The following is a 20,497-nucleotide window of genomic DNA, read 5'->3' as shown; positions in this document are numbered from 1 at the left end:
AGAAAGACTTTTTATTTCGTGATCATTCTGAATCACAGGAATTTCTGCTTCAATTCTTGCTTTGGCTCTGCCCTTTATTCTTTTTTTGTATGTCATTTTATTAGTTCCAAGGCCAACAAAAAATCCTTTTGGATGACAGATTCTTTATCCACAGGTAGGTTTTTCTTACTACTGATGAAGTTTTTCTTAGTATTGAAGTGAGTAACTTTACAAATGAGACATTTTTAAAGTACAATGAACGTCCTTCAGTGCATAGTTAGAGTGGATTAGCAAGGATATAAGGCTTGAAACATTTTTTTTGTGAACTGTAGACAATTCATGGACTTGAAAACAAGAACTAAATTGAGTAAAAAGAAAAAAGATATTTGTTTAAACTAGTTGCACTGGCTTTCAAAGCAAGACTTTCTTCCAGAGTTTCAAGCCATTAAGAATGTCTGTTGGAGCCATCCCCTATACTTAAAAATCTGTAGATTCCTCTGGGAATAATTATAGACCAAAATTCCAGCTAATTTGGTTTTTTCCTCCCCTCTAGATAACAGTAGCTGTCAAATATTTTCACAGTCTGGATTTTTTCCCTGGACCACTAAATTACATTGTGCCTTCAATGCAGCAGAATCATTTGTTCTGCCAAATATTGCTGGGGTTGAGGGTGGTTGGCTCTGTGAACTTTGATCTCATCCAGTTGCTGCTCAGGTCAATCCTGAAGGTAAAATTCCATTTATGCAGAGAGGAATGTTTTCCCCTCCAACTGTGATGTATGTTTGCAGTTAAATTAAGTGATGCTGAATCTATTTTGTCTTAATTTTTGTTATAAATCCAAAATTTGCTTATTTTATTTTTTTAATACATGAAGGGATATGACCACAGCATCCAAACTCTCATTTGAAGGTTTCTCTCAGCTTTGTAAAAGGCTCAGTCACACAGCTCAGGGCCACTGTCCTGCTTCTCCTGCCACACCCCACAGAGACCAGAGTGAGAGAGATTCCCTTCATTCCAAATCATATCATCATATCATATCATATGGAATTCCCTTCATTCCCTTCAGCTGAGGGCTTTGCCCCAGCTCTGCAGACATGAAGGGAATTCCCTCTGATCCACAGGCACTGATCAGCTGGACAAAGCCCAGGGGGCCTTAGGGATGCTCAGAGGGCTGGAGCTCCTCTCCTGGGAAGAGGCTGCAAGAGCTGGAAGAGGCTCCAGAGGGATTTAAGAGCCCTTTCCAGTGCCTAAAGGGGTCCCAAGAGAGCTGGAGAGGGACTGGGGATGAGAGTGTGGAGTGACAGGACACAGGGAATGGCTTCAAGGTGAAAAAGGGCAGATTTGATTAGATATGGGGGATAAATTCTTCCCTGTGAGGGGAACCACCTCGCACCTGGACTTGGTTTCCCAGAGCAGCTGTGGCTGCCCCATCCCTGGAGTGTCCAAGGCCAAGTTGGACAGGGCTGGGAACAGCCTGGGATAGTGGAAGCTGTCCCTGCCCATGGCAGGAGGTTTGGAATTAGACAGTCTTTAAAGTCCCTTCCAACCCAAACCATTCCACGATTCCCCCTTCCTTCATGGAGGACTGGTCCAATCCCAAATAACTCCTCCACGAGTATTTCAGACTCATGGTCTCACTGCTGGCAGCCTCCCCTACACTAAATTCTCTCTGGTGCCTGGAACAGCTGCTTATTCCTCCAACTTGGGCCTTTGAGATGTAAATAGTGTAATCCGACTTCAAGAGGCAAGGAAATATTAGCAGAATTTAATGTAAATATTGTATAAATCATCCCAAAATAGCACGGCCACGGGATCAGCCAAAGACACTAACTGAAAGTTAAACAGACTAAGTAAATATAGACTAAATATATTCCCCTCCTGGAATTGCCATTGGAATGGATCCAGACAGGAAATAGGTTAAAATACAGTCTTGTGGCAGTGATATTAAAAAGCCATTGGCCTGTTTGGTGACATTTATAATGAATTTTATGTACTCCATACATTTTTAATACATGCCGAGTTAAATATTATCAAATCTATAAAAAGATTATGGAAAAAAATGTCTGGTTTCATATGGGTGGATGCTGCCTGGAACTCTCTCTGTGGGTTTTGTGTAAGAGAAGTGTTTGAAAGAAAACATGAAAGGGAAAAATAAAAATCCCTGCACAGCAGTTTTGGAAAACTATTGCTTTCCCATCCAGAGCCCAGAAGACATCACATACCAAGGCAACAGAATTTCCAAGACACAAACCACAATGGGAATGGAGGAGGGAGATGCTCTAATTCCAACCCTTACACATGCAAATGGAGAAAAATCAATTTAAGTGCTCAGTGTGCCTTTGTGCAGCTCCAGGGTGAGTGCAGTGCAATACAAAAGGGCTCTTTGCCTCCATGGATGCTTTTCCAGCTGCAGCAAATGTGGTTAGTAGCAGCTTTGTGCACAGGTAACTGGAAAATAAAACATGCCCTGACTCACCTGGAGCAACCTTGGAACACAGGTGCTTGTCTTGATGTCCCAAAGACCATTTTCCAAAAAACTGCTTTGTCCAAAAGTTTGTCCACATTACAAGCAGGATGGGGTCTCTGTGCCTCACAGTGGCACCAGGGAGAGCAGGGGGTGTTGGTCTCCCCACACCCAGCTCCAAAAACAGAGGCTGCAGGTAAAGTCCAACACACCCAAAGGAAACCCAAATCTCTACTGCACCTCCCCAGGGTCAGAACTGCTCAGCAGAAGTGAATTTCTAAATATTGTTTTGCCCAAACCCATCTTTCTGGAGCACCAGGTAAACTATGGTGACACATCTGTGCCAGTTCCCAGTTCAGACTTGGCACTTGGCAGTGCCAAAATGGGATAGAAAACACTGTTGGCTAAATTTCCTCCAGGCAAAACACAAGGAAGGCAGAAAAGGCCTTTCCTGCAGAAAGGTTTATAAGTTGAACACATCACAGACAGGTTTTTCCATGAGCACCAACTTCACTTTAACAAGCAAACCAACAGATCAGCCTCATTCTCCCAAGTCTGGCCCACACTTCACAGCAAACTGCTGCCCAGAGCATGCTGCTGTCACAGGCAAAGAGCAGGGATGGTCTGCCCATGGCAGAGACACTTCTTAACTCACCTGCTGCCTGTGTCAGCTTCCACTGGGCCATCCTGGTCACAGCAGCACAGCCCCAAGGGGGGAATGAGATCTGTAGAGCTGAGATCCTGTAGAACTGCCTTACTGGTGGTTGCCAACCTCCTCTTAAAAGTGCTGGGCTCCCAGCTGCACAAATTTAAGCTCTAAGTCCTACAAAAACCACCAGGAGGCACCTCCCTGGCTCTGTGACCCTGCCCTGGCTCCTGTGCTTGCTCAGGAGGCAGCTGAGGAGGGGGGGACATCTGGGAGCCTGGAGTTTGGGGGTCCCTGGGTACAAACCTGTGGCACTGGGGTGATCTCAGTGCCTTTGGGGGCTGGTCACAGCGAGGAGGACCCGGGGCCAGCAGGTTTGCAAAGCCCTGCAGGTGCTCCCTGCCCAGCATGGGAGTGTTTGTGTTTGAAGTTGTTCAAGTGGTGCCAGAACACACTTCAAGTGCAGAGCTAAACCCAGAGGTCAAAGCTCTGTGTCTGGAAGTGTTTCCTGTCAGTATCTGCTGCTCTGTCCCACAAAGGGCACAGGGAGCTTTTGGTGTCAGTGATGCTGGGACACAGGGTCAGGGTGGCTTCTGGAACCAACCACCCCAGGGACTGGCAGTGGTGGCAGCTGCAGGGACAAATTCCAGCTCTCCTGCTCAACATGGGCTTATTTCTTATTCTGGTAATGACCCCATGTATTAATTTTTATGTATTTGCTATTTGTAAAGCAGTTTTGGGCCTCTCTCCTTTTGAAGATTGCTTCCAGATCTCACACCAGGACACTTCAGGGCTAAAAGAGGAGTTAAAATTGCCCAGGTGAGAAACAGATGAGTAAACTAAAGGAACTAAAATTCTACTCATTAGGGGTTAAGAGACAGTGTGAGCTTAATGGGAATGATCCCAGTGCAAGCTCTGTGAAACACAGAGGAAAGAGAATCACTTATTTGGCAAACACAGGTCACAAATCACTGTCTTGTGTAGGTCCAAAGCTTGAGCTCTGGAGAAGAGACCTTTTATCAAAACAGGAGGAAATAATAATGTACATGAGGAATAGCAAGAAATTTGAAAGACAAGAGAGTTGATTTTTAATTTGTATCTCTGATACAGAGGAAGCATCAGACTTTTTTATTACTATGTGTTGAATGCATTTATTTTACTGTCCTTTGGCAAACTTCAGCTGGTTTTTGGGTTTTGATTTCCCAAACCTCTCATTTGCTTTTCAGGTTTTTCTTAATAGATTTCTTTAATATGAGGTACTTAGTTTTAAATAATGGCTTCTATTAAGTGCCTTACAAACTAAATCCAGCAGAATTATATGCCTTGAGACACAGCAAAATTGAAGAATATGATAATCAGGCATCAAAATCAAACTTCTCTGTTCTCATTCAGTGAATAACATCAGAATTGAGCATTGTGCCACAAAGCCACAGGCTACTATTTATGTAAAAATCTGGCAAACCACAACATTTCAAAATTAGAATTGATTAACTTGAAGAATGCTTCTACAGAATGGAGATTGAGGATGATCTCAGAGCACTAAAATTAGAACATATTGCTATTTGCTACAATGCTGAGTCTGTAATAAAAATTACTTCATCAACACATTTCCCACAGCAGTTTTTGGTACCAGGTAGTGCTTCATACCAAGTGTTAAGAATGACCAAAGGCAGAACTCATTCAGATACAGATTTCTTAAAACTCAAGTGGATCAGAGAGCCAGAACAGCAAGGGAGAAACAAATACAGGAAGTAATGAAGTTCTGGGGTTGTGGCTTTTTTTAAAGTAACATTTTGTCTATCAAATAGGGCCACACAATCAGAATGAAACATTTTCCTGCTCCCTTCTGCATTATGCTTTCCAAGAAGTCTTCAATCAAAAGGACTCTTGGTGTCTCTCATGTTGGAACTCCAGCTAAAACCAACAGCAGTTCTCTAGAGATCCCCTCAACAGAGAAAGGCACAATCCCTCACAGCTCAGCCTGACTTGACCTGCAAAGAAGCCAGGGGGTGCTGGGGGGATTTCTCACACTGACACTGCTGGAGCCAGGAAATGCTCCCAAAGGCTGATGCTGCAGCCCCAGGACAGGGACTTGGTGTCTCTGTTCCCTGTCACTGCCATGACATCAGCTGGGACCAGTCACTTCCCGTGGGTGTCCCAGCCAAACCTGGGAGCTCCCTGTGGCTGGGACAGAAACTCACACTGAGCATCCCTGGCTGCTGCTGAGTCAAATGAAGTGAATCACAAAGTTCTGCAGAGCTGCCCCACAGCACTCACTGCAAGCTGTTCCTCTCCCAGCTCTGAGTGCTGGGAAAAGGAATGTGAGCAGGGTAATGATGCTGTACACAAAGTTTTGGAGCACTCAGCGTTCTCAGAAATGTAAATAACACCACAAAACACCACATGGGATATGTAAGCTTCTTTAATAATAATAAATTTATTAAGTGGCAAGAAGCCACTCTGCTTTGTAAACCGATTTTACTCAATCACAGTCCCTCTATTGTTTTCCTCATTTAACATGAATACATTCTGTAATTTGTATGTGGAACAATTACACAGAGATATGTTCTGAACCCCTCTTGCTGATTTTACTGTCAGAAGAACATTAAAACATGCGGAAACAGCACCTTATTAAAACTATAGGCCTCTTCTCATTACATCTCCTTTGCTGCTAAGCTAAATTGTCTCTGAATAAGCCAAGCCTACAGAGGTTTTTTTCTTTGTCCTGTGTTCTGAGATGTAGTGGGGCCTGCAGAAATGTCTGATAAAACCTCACATATAATAAGTAATTCAGAAGGCTTTGTAAGCAATAGCTGCAGTTGCTTCTTCAGACTAGAGAGAGCTTCTCATGCATTAATGCACTTAGTTAGGTTTTGTGAGGAGCTCAGAGGAGGACAAGGCCTCTTCCTGATATAGTTAGTTGAGCCTGGACTCTGCACCACTGGTATCATTCAGCAACTGTGTGCACCAATAATTTAAAAAAAACAAACTAAACAATACATCAGGCTGTTTTTATCAGAAACAAGTAATAAATCTTATCATGATAGTAAAAAAAACCCAAATAAAACAAAACAATGGCAATTTCTGACATGTGACATTTCATTGCTTGAGAACAGATCAGTGCAAAGTGAGGTAACCCCACACCCCAGGGCTGGGGTGTCAAACCAGGCGCCGTCTCTTGGAGTCCCTCTCCATCTCCTCAGGGGGAGAGTCCCCATTGCAGCCCAGGGGAGACACCAGGTTTAGCAAAGGGTCTTCAGAGGCCCCTCCAAACAGGGACAGCAACAAAGCCACACCATAGCCAGTAGCTCTCTCACCCTAGAATGAAACCAAAACCACATTGTTCACACTTGCAGGGCTTGGATTAGTTTTAATTTGGCAACTCATCCAACAAGAGCTGTGGTGGTCAGCAGCCACAGCCAAGCCCTGCTCTGTGCTGCTGCATCCTCACTGCCACTGGAATCTGTCCCAGATGGATTAAACCAACACATGAGAACAGAGCTCCCACTGACTTGTGGGTGGAGAGAGGCCAGCATTGTTCAGGGTAAGGGATCTCCCACCCAGCCTGAGCATGGATTTGGAATATGAGCTGAATAACTGGGTTTAAAAAAAACAAAAGAAGCAAGTGGAGTGAATTGGCTTAGTTTTTAGTAAAAAAAAAATAAAAAATACACGAGTTCTACCAAAAGGAGGAGAGAAAATCTCCAAGAGGGAACATATTTTTGGAAGGATGATCAATTCTGGTCAATCATCTTAAAACAACATGGTTGAAAATGGAAGGCTGGGATTATTGCCATGAACAGAGACCAGCAAGTTGTCAATGCTCACTATAATGAAGATGTCACTGATTAAAGTGGCTGTTGGAATATTTTAAAACCAAAATAAAAATACGAACGGATGAAACTACCAAACCAAGAAACTCGCAACAGAGAGGAGTCAGTGCTTTTCTGAAGGACCCTTCCCCACCTATCTGTGTCCCTCTGAAGGGGATGCACACACTGCACTGGGTTTGCCCAGCCTGTGAGCAGGGAGGGGCAGGAACACTCACGGCGTGCACGGGAGCAGCGATGTCGATGTGCACCCACACCCCGGGCCAGTCGAAGCCAATGTGGGAGGCAATGAAGAGCCCAGCACAGGAGCTTGGGGTGTTGTCTCTGTCCTGTGGCAGCAATAAAAATAGAGCTGGTCTCACAAGCAAAGAAAATGTAAATGGTTCATTCTGCCTACAGGAAAGACAGTTACACAGATCTCGTTCAAAGCTTAATGAAGGGCCCTGAAACAGCCTTAGAAACCAACTTTACTGTAAATCCTGGACTTAGTCCCTAGCAGCAGTGTGCCCCTGCTCAATTCCTCTTCTGCCCACACTCCTTTCTGCAGTGCTTTTGGAACCTCACTGCACACTGGAACTCTCAAATGCAGCAAAAGCAGCTGCAGCAATTCTGAGCCCTCCATCCTCAGTTTCCTGGTTTCTGCACTCCCAGCTACCTTCCCTGCTGGTGATGTATGGTCTGAGGAATGCCCATCTTGATTTCCTAAAAGGTGTCCATCCAAGAATTCAGCATTCATTTAGAGCCATGTTTAAAAGGCAAGCAGCCCAAAGATACCTTTGCAGCAGGTCACCCTGTTTAAAAATGCCACTAAAGAAAGCCTGCAGAGCCCCAGGTGAAAGACCCAGAAGACCAGGACAATATGGGCCATTTCTAAAAGGTGCCCCCATGAAGAGCTTTCAGCAGACCAGCTCATTGTCTAGAAAACACACATTTTTATGTCAGAGAAAAAAATTAAAAGAAATCTTACTGCTACAGAGTTCTTCATATCAGCTACAGCAGAGGTAAATTCACTGAAGTGGAGCTCAGGGCAGTACACCAGAGGATGCACCAAGTCTCCACAGTTCCTGCCAGCTTTAACACAAGCCTTTTCCCACTCCTCATTATTTGTAAGAACAGCAGCATGGTATTTTCCTGTAGCAATTCCCTGGTGAGGTAAAGGACAAAGTCAGGAGGAAGTCACCTTCCACCACTGCTCATCAATATAACCTTGTATGAAACAGGAACAGGTACTAGAAGAGAATGGTGTTAAATTTGTATCCTTGAACCACCCTGTGTATGACTTGAAATGGAAGCCATTTCATGGACAAAAAACATCCTGATCACTACTAACAAATCAGTTCTGGTGACTATAAATTGAATTGCAAACATGGAGTACTGTCCTGCTTACATCAGCTGCTGATGTCATCAGAACATCACTTTTAAATTAAGTATGCAAAAGCAAAAAAGTTGCATAAAGAACAGAAAAGAAACTGAGTTCTAAAAGTAAAGTGTTGCACCTGAGCTCCAGTAAGAGTGGCCATATCCAGAATGATATCAGCTCCAAGGTCTTTGCAGGCGTAAGCGACTCCATCCGCCAGGATCAGGCGACCTTCTGCATCAGTGTTATTGATTTCCACAGTTCTGGGAGCAAGAGAGGCCATGTCAGACTGGAGTGCCTCAGGCTGCAAGTCAGGACTCACCTGTCTGGACTAGAATACTTCAGAGAGCAGCCTCATGTGCTTCTCTTATTTGACCCTGCAAGTCTGCAGGGCTGCTACTGCCCAGCTCCAAGCACCCAGACAGAGCACACGAGGAAAAGGGAAATGACAGCACTGCCCTGGTGGCAGGCTCTGCTTGATGAGCCTGCGTGATGCCTTGCTGGGATTCTACAAATTACTGCCAAAGAAGTAACACCTGTCCTTAAAAGAGATTCTGATCCACTGGTGGCCTGTCTGCTGCTTTGCCACACAGTGCAGCTGCAGATGGACACAGAAAACTGGTTCTACTACAAAAACCACTAAATCTGAGTGCTTTAAGGGAAGTGCAGCTCATGATATACATGTATTTTGATGTATATTTTACATACCCCACAGTAAAATCTAAGCACACCTAAAACTCACTACTATGGATGCCTAAAATGCAATTATCAATATTTAGGGAAGCTGATTTGGGGACAGCTTCACAATCTGCATGGCTCTCAGATTAACAGAAAAATGATGTTTATTCTGTTTCTGGGAAAGGGATAGATACAATCTTACTTTCCAGAGTAAAGAACATGAATGTCATCAGGTCTCGTTGCACGTGGTCCCACTGCATTCTCAGCCAGACAAAAAACAGCATGAAGATTGTCCTTAAACCCCTGTAACAACCAGAGAGGAGAAATGGCTTTTGATTCACATCAAGATCATTTACTGGGACTGAAATCAGTGAGGGATTAAGACTTCTCAACAGCAATGCTGCAATTTTCAAAGGAAGTCTGGTGGGTTTTTTGGACAGGTGGGTGGGTGTTGGGTTTTTTAAATGTGTCATTCTTTCTGGGAGGCACACAGCATTTTTAACCTGTTTTATTTATTTTTTTCCCTTAGCCTCCTCTCTTCTGGTTTGTCTCATAATATTTTAATTTTTATTTAAAGTCAAGTGCTTATGTGGTTATGGATGGTATTTTAAAATGGATGATGATTCTGTTATTTATACAGCAGTTGTATTGTGTGGAGGGATTCTAGGAAGAGACAGGGAGTCAGCAGCATTTAACAAATGAAAACATTGTTCCTCCTTAACTGGGATAATTAACCTTAACAACATCAAATTCTGGGGGGAAACCTGGGCCAGTTTTACTCTTCATCTCTTGATAAAAGTCTGTGGCTGAAGAAATCTGGGCTTGCTGAATCAGCTCATGTTCTGAAGTCTAAAGGGCAAAGGCATCAATCAAAACCTTCCAAAAGAATAGGCAGCTTTTAGAAGCAAAAAGTAATTCCAGTTTCTAGCCCAGACCTTCCCTCCATGACCCAACTATTCACAACAGAGTCTCACTGCACTGTGCTGGGTTTTTCTCCTCCGAGAGACATATTGTTAATCTACTGTCAAAAAGTGAAAATCTATTTCCAGAATCAGTTCCCTTTCCTGAAACTCATTCTGCCTGCAGCTCTTCAAAAGCAGGATTCACTATGCTAACCTGCAGGATCATGTTAACAAGAAAGAAATCAAAAATTTAAGTCAATGTTTTTCTCTTCTCCCTTGTGTTGGAAAGCTCATAATGGAGAAAATGCATCTTTCTAGGAAAAATCACTTGTATAATGTTGCCATCCAAAGCCTTTTAAAAACATATTGTGTAACTGTTGAACAGCATGCAGGCAGTTATTTTATGAAGATGGAAAATAACCTCTACCCCTCTTCCCACTGAGCTTTCTATCCAACACACATTTCCCACTTCAGTCTCTGTGACAAAGAATAGCTCAGTGAAACCTCTTCCACCTTTCTTTTATTCTTAAAAGCATTTTTAAAAAAGCCTTGAAACAGTAACAACAAATTCTTCCCACTGCCTCTCTGAACACATTTTCTGCAGAGGTGTCATTTACAGGTTCTTTCACACAAGACTGTAAAATTAAGCAGTGAGTTCATTCCTTTGTTTTTACATATAATTGTATATAAAGATTTCTCCAGGCTCAGTCTGCCCAAACACATCACTGGCAGTTTATTCCCTGCTGCAGTAAGTGGGTATGAACTGACAGATCACTTGTGCTCACATCTACTGTGACTGTGAATGGAACTTCCCTCAGTGCAGACAATCACACACAAAACTACTCTGGAAACAAGGACTGAGCCACTGAAAGGATGTCCCCATCCATGGCTATCCCAAAGTCTCCCAAAGCACTGCATTCCAGCTCCTATCCCTTGCAGACCTCTGACTTCCTGAAGGATTTAGTTATGCAAGGTAGTTATTCTGCCTGAGATACAGCTCACAAATCTGTTTTCAATTTTAATTCTCAGTAGATAACTGTGAAGTTTACAATCTTTCCACATCAAACATGCTGTTAGGGCCAAGGCACAGAGCTAGACTATTGAGAAATGGGAATTTGGCACTGATCAGCCCCTGGACAAAGCATCCATCAGATCTATGCATTAATCTGCAGCAGTAAATATTTTCTGAACTTTGGATACTCCTTGGAGGCAATAGCTGCTCTGTCAGCAAGACTGAATCACTGGATTTGTGGAGAGGGCAGAGTTTTATTGGCAGCAGCCACTTTTCCCCAGTTTGCATTGTTAAAGTGCAACAAGAATATAATTGTAATTCTTCATATTTCAATACCTGGCTTCTTCTCAGCTCCCCCACTACTTTCTGACCACAGAAGCAAACCAACAAGCAGCTCCTGATGACACTAGAGCTGCTACTTCCCCACTAGGCTAATATTAGACCTGGCACAGGTTTGGAATATAGAAATACTTCATATCCCAGAGTCACTCATCCCCTTCTTCGCTAAGGTGACAACAGCTGCCCCAAATCCCACAGCTTAAACAAAATCAGCACTGGATAACTCAAGTATAGACCTGATTCAAGGAACTAGAAACCACTCAGTTCACAGAACAAACCCTGCAATTCAAGGAAGACCCTTAAAAAAAAAAATCAACACTCAAGGAATTTCTCACAATTTCTCAAGATCCCAGTAAAGATGTGAAATATTTTCCTGGAATAGCAGAAAGAGCAGAGTGGCTCAAGCTCACTAAGAGCAGTGGAGGTCAGAACTTCAGGATTAGACAGGCCTCTGTCTCTGGGAATACATCCAAGCTCCTTGGCAGTGCTGGGATACACGATATCAATTAACACATTTTACTTACTTGCTTTACAGTGGCTTTGAAGGCACCCAAAATAGCAGCTGCTCCACCACAGTCTCGTTTCATTCCAGGCATAGTAGTCTGTTTAAACAGAACCATAGGATTTTTTTTATCTTTGAAAGAGAATTTCACAGTGATGCCTGCTAGAACCAGTGTTTCTGATGCTTCTGAGACTCTGGTTTTGACAGTGCTCAGCTGTCAACAACACTAACAAGGAACATGTGCCTCTGCTTATTGGTGGATCTGGTCTTGGAACTGAAAAATACTAAACCTGGGCTGCTAAACTGTAAGGAAAGTAAAAAGAAAAATGTTGTTTAAAAGTTTCACATTGAGGCCAACTCCAATAGGTTTTGGTTCTAAGTTTGAAACCAGAAATTAAACATCTTTGTTCCTACTTTCTGCCTTTCAGCAGGAAATATTTAAAGGGCAAAATATCATGTTGCTATTGAATTGCTCTGCAGTGGTCCTTGAATCCCATTTGGTCTTCTCTCCTGATAGTCTGTATCCACATGGATGACAAAAGATCAAGCATTTCACTCAATAAAAAGGTACTTTTGTTTCCTACAGACATCACCTGAACTGCTTCCACCAGAAAACAACAGTGTAAGCAAAGGCAGCAGCAGAACAAGGGTTTCTGTACCTTTCCCTTGATGCTGAGTCCTCCAGTGTCATACACAATACCTTTGCCCACCCAGGCAATGGTCTGTGTGGCACCATCTGGAGTGTGACTGAGAACTGCCAGGGCTGGGGGATGCAGAGCTGCCTTTCCAACTCCATAGATGCCTGGAAAACAGAGAATTAAACCTGTGGGGAAGAAAGACTGCAGGAAGCCACTGTGGGTATTTTCTTGGAATGCTATGGGCAATGAAACAGTTTAAAAATGTGCAAATGAAACATTACAATGGAGATGGCAAAACATTCCAGTCATCAGCTAGGAAAAAAACCTGAATACTCAACAAGATGTACCTCCAAAGCCTCTCTCTTTCAGCTCCTCATCTCGGATAATGGTAGGAGTAATCCCAAGATCCTTGCCAACTTTTTTGATTTCCTTAATAATTCAGAAAAAAGGACATTGTCAGTCAATCATCAGGACACGTGTGCCTTTCCACACGAACTGGTACCCAGTTAAGGGGTTTTTGTGATTTTTGCATGCATACACAAACATTCACAATTTTGAGAGTGGTGCTGCTTTTCCAATGGCCTAATTCCACTGACACATCCTTGACTTACTATGGCATGAAATATAAATTTGACCTTTAGGCTCTGCCAGTAAAAGAAATCTTCTGAGGTAAAGGACAACTGTTCACTCCATTGGATCATGATGTAATAGGACAGGAATAATTTCATTCTCAACAGCTTTCCAGATCTTTATGATAAAGCTCATTTGGAAATATGTCAACTGTCCCATAATTTCAGTAGCTCTGGTCACCATCAGGTTTAAAACAAGAATCCAGTGCCATGACCAAATGAGGAACTCATTTTTCCAGCTTCCCAGTCCCCTAATCCAAGCTGTAAACTCTGCCTCCTTCCAACTCTGCACAGTTCTACAAAACGTGAAAGGCCAAAGGAAGAGTCTGAGCACCCCTGGTTTGATTTTCTTCCTACTCACTGAGAGACAGCAACACTTGGGTTTAATTACTGCAGTCTGGAGCTGCAATCAGCAATCCCACCCACGAGGAGCATCACCAACCTCCAGGAAGGTGTCGGTGTTCATCTCGTTGCACGGGGTGTCCACGATGCGCGCGGCCAGCCGGACGCCGTCGGTGGCACTGGCCAGGCACTGCCAACACAAGGGGGGACACTGAGCAGGGGCTGGGCTTTGGCACAGCTTTGCATTCATCCCTCTGCAGCCAGCACCACATGTGTGGCTCCTCTAGGGCATGTTAATGCTTAACTGCCACCAGCAGAGTTAAACAATTATTTTAAACCATTATTTTTTGTATGTGCCCAACTTATTTTTCTACGTGCTTTAATTTTTAAGCAAGTGTATTCCTTTACCCTGCAAACTGGTGTTGCAAAATTAATATCTTTCTCCATTATCCAAGGCAATGTGAGGTGGAGGAAAGAAAGATAAGAGGCAGCTAATTCAGGAAGTCACAATGAGCTTATGGGCTGCTGGGGTTGGAAACCTGCAGAGATTGTGTAATCTGCAAATGGGAAACTGCAGAGTTTGTACAGGGCAGGCAGAGTGGCTGAGGGCAATAAAGATTATTGCTGTGAGATGTTCTATATGACAGGCCAATGGGGAAACTGGAATATTTCATGTTTGTGTAAAACATGCACTGTTTCCTGATTTCTGTGGCAAAATGGACTGACCCTCACCTGGACTGAGCAAAAACTTATCTAAGCAAGGGTGGACAGAATCAAAATGGTCATGTATCCAAGGCTGTTTCCTTAAAGAAGGATCCTCCTGGCATGAAGACACCATTCACCAAGCTTCAACTTTCAATTACCACAAACTAACAACTTGAAGCTGTAAGACCTGAGGGAAGGAAACTGTGCAAGCTTTCCAGTAGCCACACTACACTGAGGACCACACACAGCACAAGGGTGAATCAAGATGGGTTTCACAGGAATCTGAGGTGTTGGACACTCACTCCTGCTGAGGTATCTGAAGTTTGGCTTGGCCAGACCAGGCTAAGGATACATTTTTACCCCAGCACACTCCTAAACCTTGGCTTGCTTTGGAATTGTGCCCAATTCCTGCAATTACTTCTGATTGCTTTACTGTCCCTAAAGGGGTAAGGACCTCCTCAGGAGCCAAGCTCTGTCTGGAGTGATTCCCTGTTAAGGCCATGCAGGTAAAAGGAGGTGCTCTAACCCCAAGGCCAAGCTCTAGGGGAGCAGCATGACTTCCAGAAATAAGCTGTGCCTGTGTTTGTGTTTCCAGAGTGCTCCAGAGAACCTGGATAATGCAGCCTTTAATATGTGCCTTGCAAAGCTCTGACAATCCCTGCTAGTCCTCACCATAAAATATCCTGCACAACACAGTAGGTGTAAAATACAACATGTCAAGGGAGAGGTTTAGATAAAAATGTCCTACCACATGCCTCTTCCATGCTCTGCATTAGCTGTCTGGTGTTGGTTGAATTTAAGGGGTGCAAACTCAGCTAAGAGGAAACCAGTAATATTTCTGGCATTGACATCAAGGGGAAAAACAGGAGGTAGAAATAATTGCAGCTTTGTTTTATGTTAAAAATAACCCAAGTGGTTTGGAATCTACCTATCTGAAGGAACTATTTTTGACACCAGCTATGCTTTTTCTCATTTGGGGCATGGAAAAATGGAGTGATCAAGAGTTGTACTCTCAGCATGCCTGTCTTTGCCACTCTGCTGAAAACTGGGCTGACACCATTTTCTGAGGCCAAATCAGCTGAGTAAAGACCAAGCACAGAGGAAAAGATACTGAAAAAAAAATACCCTAAAGCTGTAATGCTGTGAATTTTGAATGCAGCAACACCATAACCTTTGTCAAATCCACTGCCAAAACTTTTAAGGGGTTTCTGTAACTTCACTGACTGAACAGATAAGGAAGTATCCATCTGTACTGAAGCACAGAAACTGGAGCACTGAACAGGGAGTTCCCTAAAAGATTAACTGCAAACCTTGGAATAGCTTTTAAGTTGATGGATCTTGAAGAGGAATGACCTGGCATGCCAACACATGGGGTTTCCTCTCTGAAACAGTCAAACAAGGGAAACAGTCTTTGATTTTCTGCCATTGAAAGATGACTTGGACAAATTTCATGAACAGCTTATCTCCAAGCTGTTTTGTTTCTTAGGGTCTTGCTTCTGGCCACAGTTCTGCCACAAGAACTCAGCCAAAGAGGTACATCAGACAGAAGTAGCAGAGGATATATGTGATCTCTATTAGGTGACTTCTAGTGACTCCACTGTGATATTCACCTGCACAGTCACACACAGCTTTGCCTGGGTAGGAAAAAGTGAGAAGCCCACACACTAAAAGGAGTGTAATATTAAAGACTAAAAACAGAGTTTGCATCTGTGACACACGTGAGAGAGGAGACATTTTCTTTGTGCTGTTTGTTTGGTGTTTTCCAGCCCTGAAATCTAAATTCTGAATAAACATCCTCAGCATCTGCTGCAGCAGTATGTTCATTACTTCTACTCACAGATGCTGTGAACTGATCAAGGAACCCTGAGCTAAGATAATTACACAACACCTATTCCAGAGGCAGCTTGAGACATGCATTTGCACATGCAATAAAATGAAGGAAGAGATGACAGAAAACCCCCAAAATCTTACTTTCAGTGTTGCCAGTTCCATTGGTCCATTGTTTTGGCCAACCAGGAAGAACTCCACTGTCACAGTTTTCTTCTCTGTGCGTCTGGAGGCGCTGGAGCGATGTGTGAACAGGGGGAAGGCCCTGGCCAGGGCACAGGCAGAGGCAAAGACTTCAGAACGCTCACACACCATCTGCAACAGCAGCCAGCAGCAAAATGTCACACAACACACCAGCAGGTGTGGAGAGATGCACTCAAAAGGATCTGCTACCTGGGATATTACTGGGGAATAGGGGGAAAGAGGAGGTGGGTGGGAAATAACAGCCCTGAGTCAAGACAAGCTCATTCATAGTGTTTTGCACGGACAGAGAGGCAGCGTGAAAGTACCCCAGTGAACTGGTCCAGTTCATTTCCTGTATGGAAATTAGTTACATTGCTGGAATTAGTTCATCCTTAAAAGGGAGCTGGGCTGCTGTAATTATTCCTGTGCAATTAACACAGGTTAGACTACAGATCAGGACCAAAAGAGGCACAGCAATCACCACCTTGTGCTCAAAACAAATGCAACAAAGACAGAAATGATACAAGAATGTGAAGGCAGAAATTGTATGAGAATGTGGCTAATATTAACCCAAAAGTTTGTTAACAGGTGGACTATTTTTCTGAAGTTCATTACAGAAATTACCAGTGGAAAGCAGTTTTAGTTAAACATTTTCAAAGGGTAAAGATTAAGCAGAGTTATTACTCTTGCAAAGAAGTTTTCCAAGTGAAGAGTACTATGAAATTTTGTCACTGACACTGACTGTGTGAGTCCTCTTCAACAACCCACAAATCTGACATTAACTGGAGAACTCACAGAAACAAATAAATTCATCAGGCTTGTGTGGAAGATGACCAAAGAAGTCCAAGAGCTAGTGCTGCAAAGGACTCACACTGGAGCATTATTTGCATCAAGACTTTTAAAACTCACTGAACTACACAATCAAGGCACCTCTCATGGGTTCTGTGATACAGACATAACACCCTCCACTCAGGCTACATCCATCTCCTGAAGCATGTGCTGACATCCCGAATCCCAGTTTAGAAAAAGCCACTAATGGTTCGTTTTGCATGGGCATTCCTGGTTGAAGATGTTCCATACTAATCCAGCCTTAATTTCCTCCTCCTAATGTGCTTGAGCATGCACAAGCCACTACAATCAGGTCTTGCCTACATGTCAGTGCAAAACCACTCATGTCAGTGTAATTATATCAAACTTGTCCACCTCCAGTCTCCTTGGAGACAGCTACAACCCGGAAAAGTCGAGAAAGCACTGGCTGGATGTTTCACCAGAAGCATTTCAGGAGGCACTTACAAGAATGCATCTGTTGACGCCCCCGGGCAGGCAGTTCCTGACCAGGCGGGTGATGAACTGCGCTGCGGACGGGCTGTTGTGCCGGCTGACCCGGGACGGCAGCGCCGCCACCGTGGCGTAGTTCAGGTACAGGGGGCAGCTGTCCGTGGGGTTGGGGTTCAGAGTGCTCAGAGCAGACTGCCAGATCTGCGGACAAACCAGGGATGTAAAGACAAACAACTGTGCCAGACTTTCCTTCCCACCTCACTCCTGCTGTATTTAGGTACTTTTTAATGACAGGGGTTTAGGTGTTGGAAACAAAGAAATTGCGCACAACAACCTCTGGAGTGAAAAGAAACAGGAAATTTGACAAACCTGTTCATGAACCAAAAAATATAAACGTACATTCCATTACAAGCATCTCCTTTAAGCCATATGAATTACAATCTAAAACCACACTGTTTAGTGCACAGGCTGGTTCAGAGCTTTCTTAACTTGAGACAGTTTTTCTAGTGATAAATAGGAGGACTGATTTACTAGCTCCGAATTATTATTTCACATAGCAATTTAATTAAAAACAAATAAAACCAAGAAGGGTAAATATTGTCTTAAGAGACTGGGGAGCCCTATATAAAAACCCCTGCCAAACATCTAGCGACCTAAAAGCCGCAATGCAAAACGTTTATCATTCTACCACAAGCCATCACCACCACTACACAAACAGGTCGGCAGCTCCCACCGCAGCGGCTGCGGGCGGGGAGGGGGCTCTCAGCGCTCGCTGCAGCCCCTCAGAGAGGGCAAAGCGCCTTTTCCCCCGCCGGGTGGGCACAAGGGCAGCGGGAGCGGCCCCGCCGCAGCAACAGGCTCGGCCCGGCCCGGCCCGGGGGTGCCGGGGCACGGCGGCGCTGAGGGCCGGGCCGGGCCGGGGCTGCGGGCCGGGGCGGCCCCGCCGGTCCCACCAGGCGGCCGAGCCGGGCCGGGCCGGGCCGGGCGGACACGCGGCGCGGGGCCCCGCGGGCGCTGCCGGGCTCTGAGGGGGGCGCGGACCCGCGGCGCGGCCTCACCTCCTCGGTGACCCGCGGCTGCAGCTTCCCCCGCAGCTGCGCCCAGGGCAGGCGGTGCAGGTTGTGCAGCTGCCCCAGCACGAGCAGCGGGCGGTTCTGCGGGTCCGCCTCGCCCGCGCTGGCCTGGAACTCCAGCTGCACGTTCGCCATCTTCCTGCCCGGCCCGGCCGCGCCGCCCCGCCCCGGGCCCGGCTCCGCGGGGCGGGGACGCGCCGCTGTGGCGGCAGCGCCGGGCACGGCCGGGGCAGGCTGCGGGCACGGCGTGGGCGCTCGGGCCTGCCCAGTGCCTGTGCTCACAGAGCGCCTGCATGGTGGGCTGCAATAGAGGAAGGTGTTTATTCGCATCTCTCGGTGCTTGCCGAGCGCCTCCTGTTAGTGTTTGGTCAGCGGGCAGTTATCAGAATATGCTGATTTGCAAGTGCAAGTGCTGCCCTGCACAGACACCCCGACCGTCCCAGCCTGTCCCTGGGAGCGTGCTGAGAACGCTCCTGGAGCTCGGACAGGTTCGGTGCTGTGATCATTCCGTGGGGTTCGGTGCTGTGACCATTTGGGTTCGGTGCTGTGGCCATTCGGGTTCGGTGCTGTGGCCATTCCGTGGGGATGCTGCTGCTCACTGATCTGCAGCCAGGAGAGCCGTGATGCTCTGTGCAATCTTCCACCTATGCGCGAAAAGTGGATTCTGATGCGTATAATGGAAATACACCTAAAAAGAGAAACAAAAATCCCCAAAACCCAGGCTGAATTCCAGAAGAAAAAACTTCCTTAGAGTAAGGTCTTTGAAGGGACATCACCGGAACTTTATTGAGAATTGAAGTTTTAGGAACATCTGTTGCAGAGGTCGGTTGTGCATCCTCACAGACGGGACGGTAACTCAATACACAGACTCCAACTTTAACGAGTCTCTTTACTGAGCCACAGAAAATACACTGCTCAGGGGTCTGCTGTTATCCCAATACATAAGATCAGCGTGGGAGTGAGAGGACACAGCAATTACTTCAGGATTGAGACATTCCAAAGATTCCTCCAGGCAGTAAGCTCCCAATCATTGAGTTCAAAATCTGCTGTTCCTGCTGCTCTAAGAGTCCAAAACCAGGACATTCCCTGAATCCACAGCATCTCAAAGGCAAATAAAACACTCACCTAACCCACGATCCTTTTGTTGCAGTTAAAGGCAACAGAGGAGGGTCCTGGTGAAGGGAATGGACTGAGGAAATCAATTTTATCTACAGAAACTCCCTGTGAATGTCCCACCACCAGCAGCTGCAAACATCTCTATTTGTCTGAGCCTCAGTAGAAGCTGCAGCAAGGACCTGTCTTCCAGTTATTGATCCTCTACAAGTATTCATGGAATTAAGGCAGTAAAATATAATCTTACACAATCTATTCTAATTAATATGCAAAATGATAATGAATTATGTGTTTTAATGAGTTTTGTTTAAGGCAGTGTTTGGGTTTTGTTAAATAGTAACCATATTTTTTCCCAACAAAATCAGTCACTGTTACTTATCCAAGAACTTAAATTTTGCAAGGCTGTACCAAAAGCAGTTTCCAAACACTTAAGCAAAAGAGTTGAGACCCCTTTGCGTTATGGTTCATAAAAGCAGACCTTAAATCAATGCAATCTAGGCAGTGAACATGGCATTAAATATATATTCCAAATTTTAGCATATTCCAAAAGCCAGCAAGCAAAAAAACCAATTCTTCCACATTAGTTTTCTTTCTAGAGAAATTCTGCAGTTAAAAAAGAAAAAAAAAAAAAAAAGCTATTACAGTGTTTTTACTACTGTCCTTTTTGCATATAGTTAATTTCAGTTAACGAGTTGCAGCTCATTTTTTGCATGCTCACATGCATTTGAATGGAGAAACTGTGTACAAGCTTTACAGGCCATTCCCGCCAGGTGAGGAGACACAAATCCTTGGGAGATGCTTTAGCAATGGTGTTCTGTTCTTTTTAAAGGATTTTGAACTTCCACACAGGCTGAGAAGAATCCAGCACCCATGAAGAAGCCCCAGGCTGAGAGAGGGTGCCAGTTTTGCCTGCAGCAGCACACAGAGATTTCCAGGGCTGGGCAGCTCCTGGAATACCTGAGGAGGCAGCAGCTGCTGTGGCTTTGCTGGGTTTTCATTG

General features: G+C 44.8%; 1 protein-coding gene across 1 annotated transcript; it reads right to left on the bottom strand.

Moving 5' to 3' along the window:
* Positions 1 to 5,493: 5,493 nt before the first annotated feature.
* NPEPL1 (aminopeptidase like 1) lies at positions 5,494 to 18,562 on the bottom strand. The gene is made up of 12 exons (XM_056507343.1): positions 18,370 to 18,562; positions 17,327 to 17,512; positions 15,995 to 16,165; positions 13,419 to 13,508; positions 12,695 to 12,776; positions 12,369 to 12,511; positions 11,732 to 11,809; positions 9,157 to 9,257; positions 8,416 to 8,539; positions 7,887 to 8,063; positions 7,138 to 7,248; positions 5,494 to 6,407 (listed from the first exon to the last, which is right to left on the bottom strand). Exons 1-12 carry the CDS (start codon positions 18,517 to 18,519, stop codon positions 6,249 to 6,251), a joined length of 1,572 nt encoding a protein of 523 aa, XP_056363318.1. The 5' UTR covers positions 18,520 to 18,562; the 3' UTR covers positions 5,494 to 6,248.
* Positions 18,563 to 20,497: the final 1,935 nt, after the last annotated feature.

The sequence above is a fragment of the Oenanthe melanoleuca genome, chromosome 20, assembly GCF_029582105.1.
Source record: "Oenanthe melanoleuca isolate GR-GAL-2019-014 chromosome 20, OMel1.0, whole genome shotgun sequence".
Taxonomy (NCBI): Eukaryota; Metazoa; Chordata; class Aves; order Passeriformes; family Muscicapidae; genus Oenanthe; species Oenanthe melanoleuca.
This window is presented reverse-complemented; position numbering and strand designations above follow the sequence as displayed.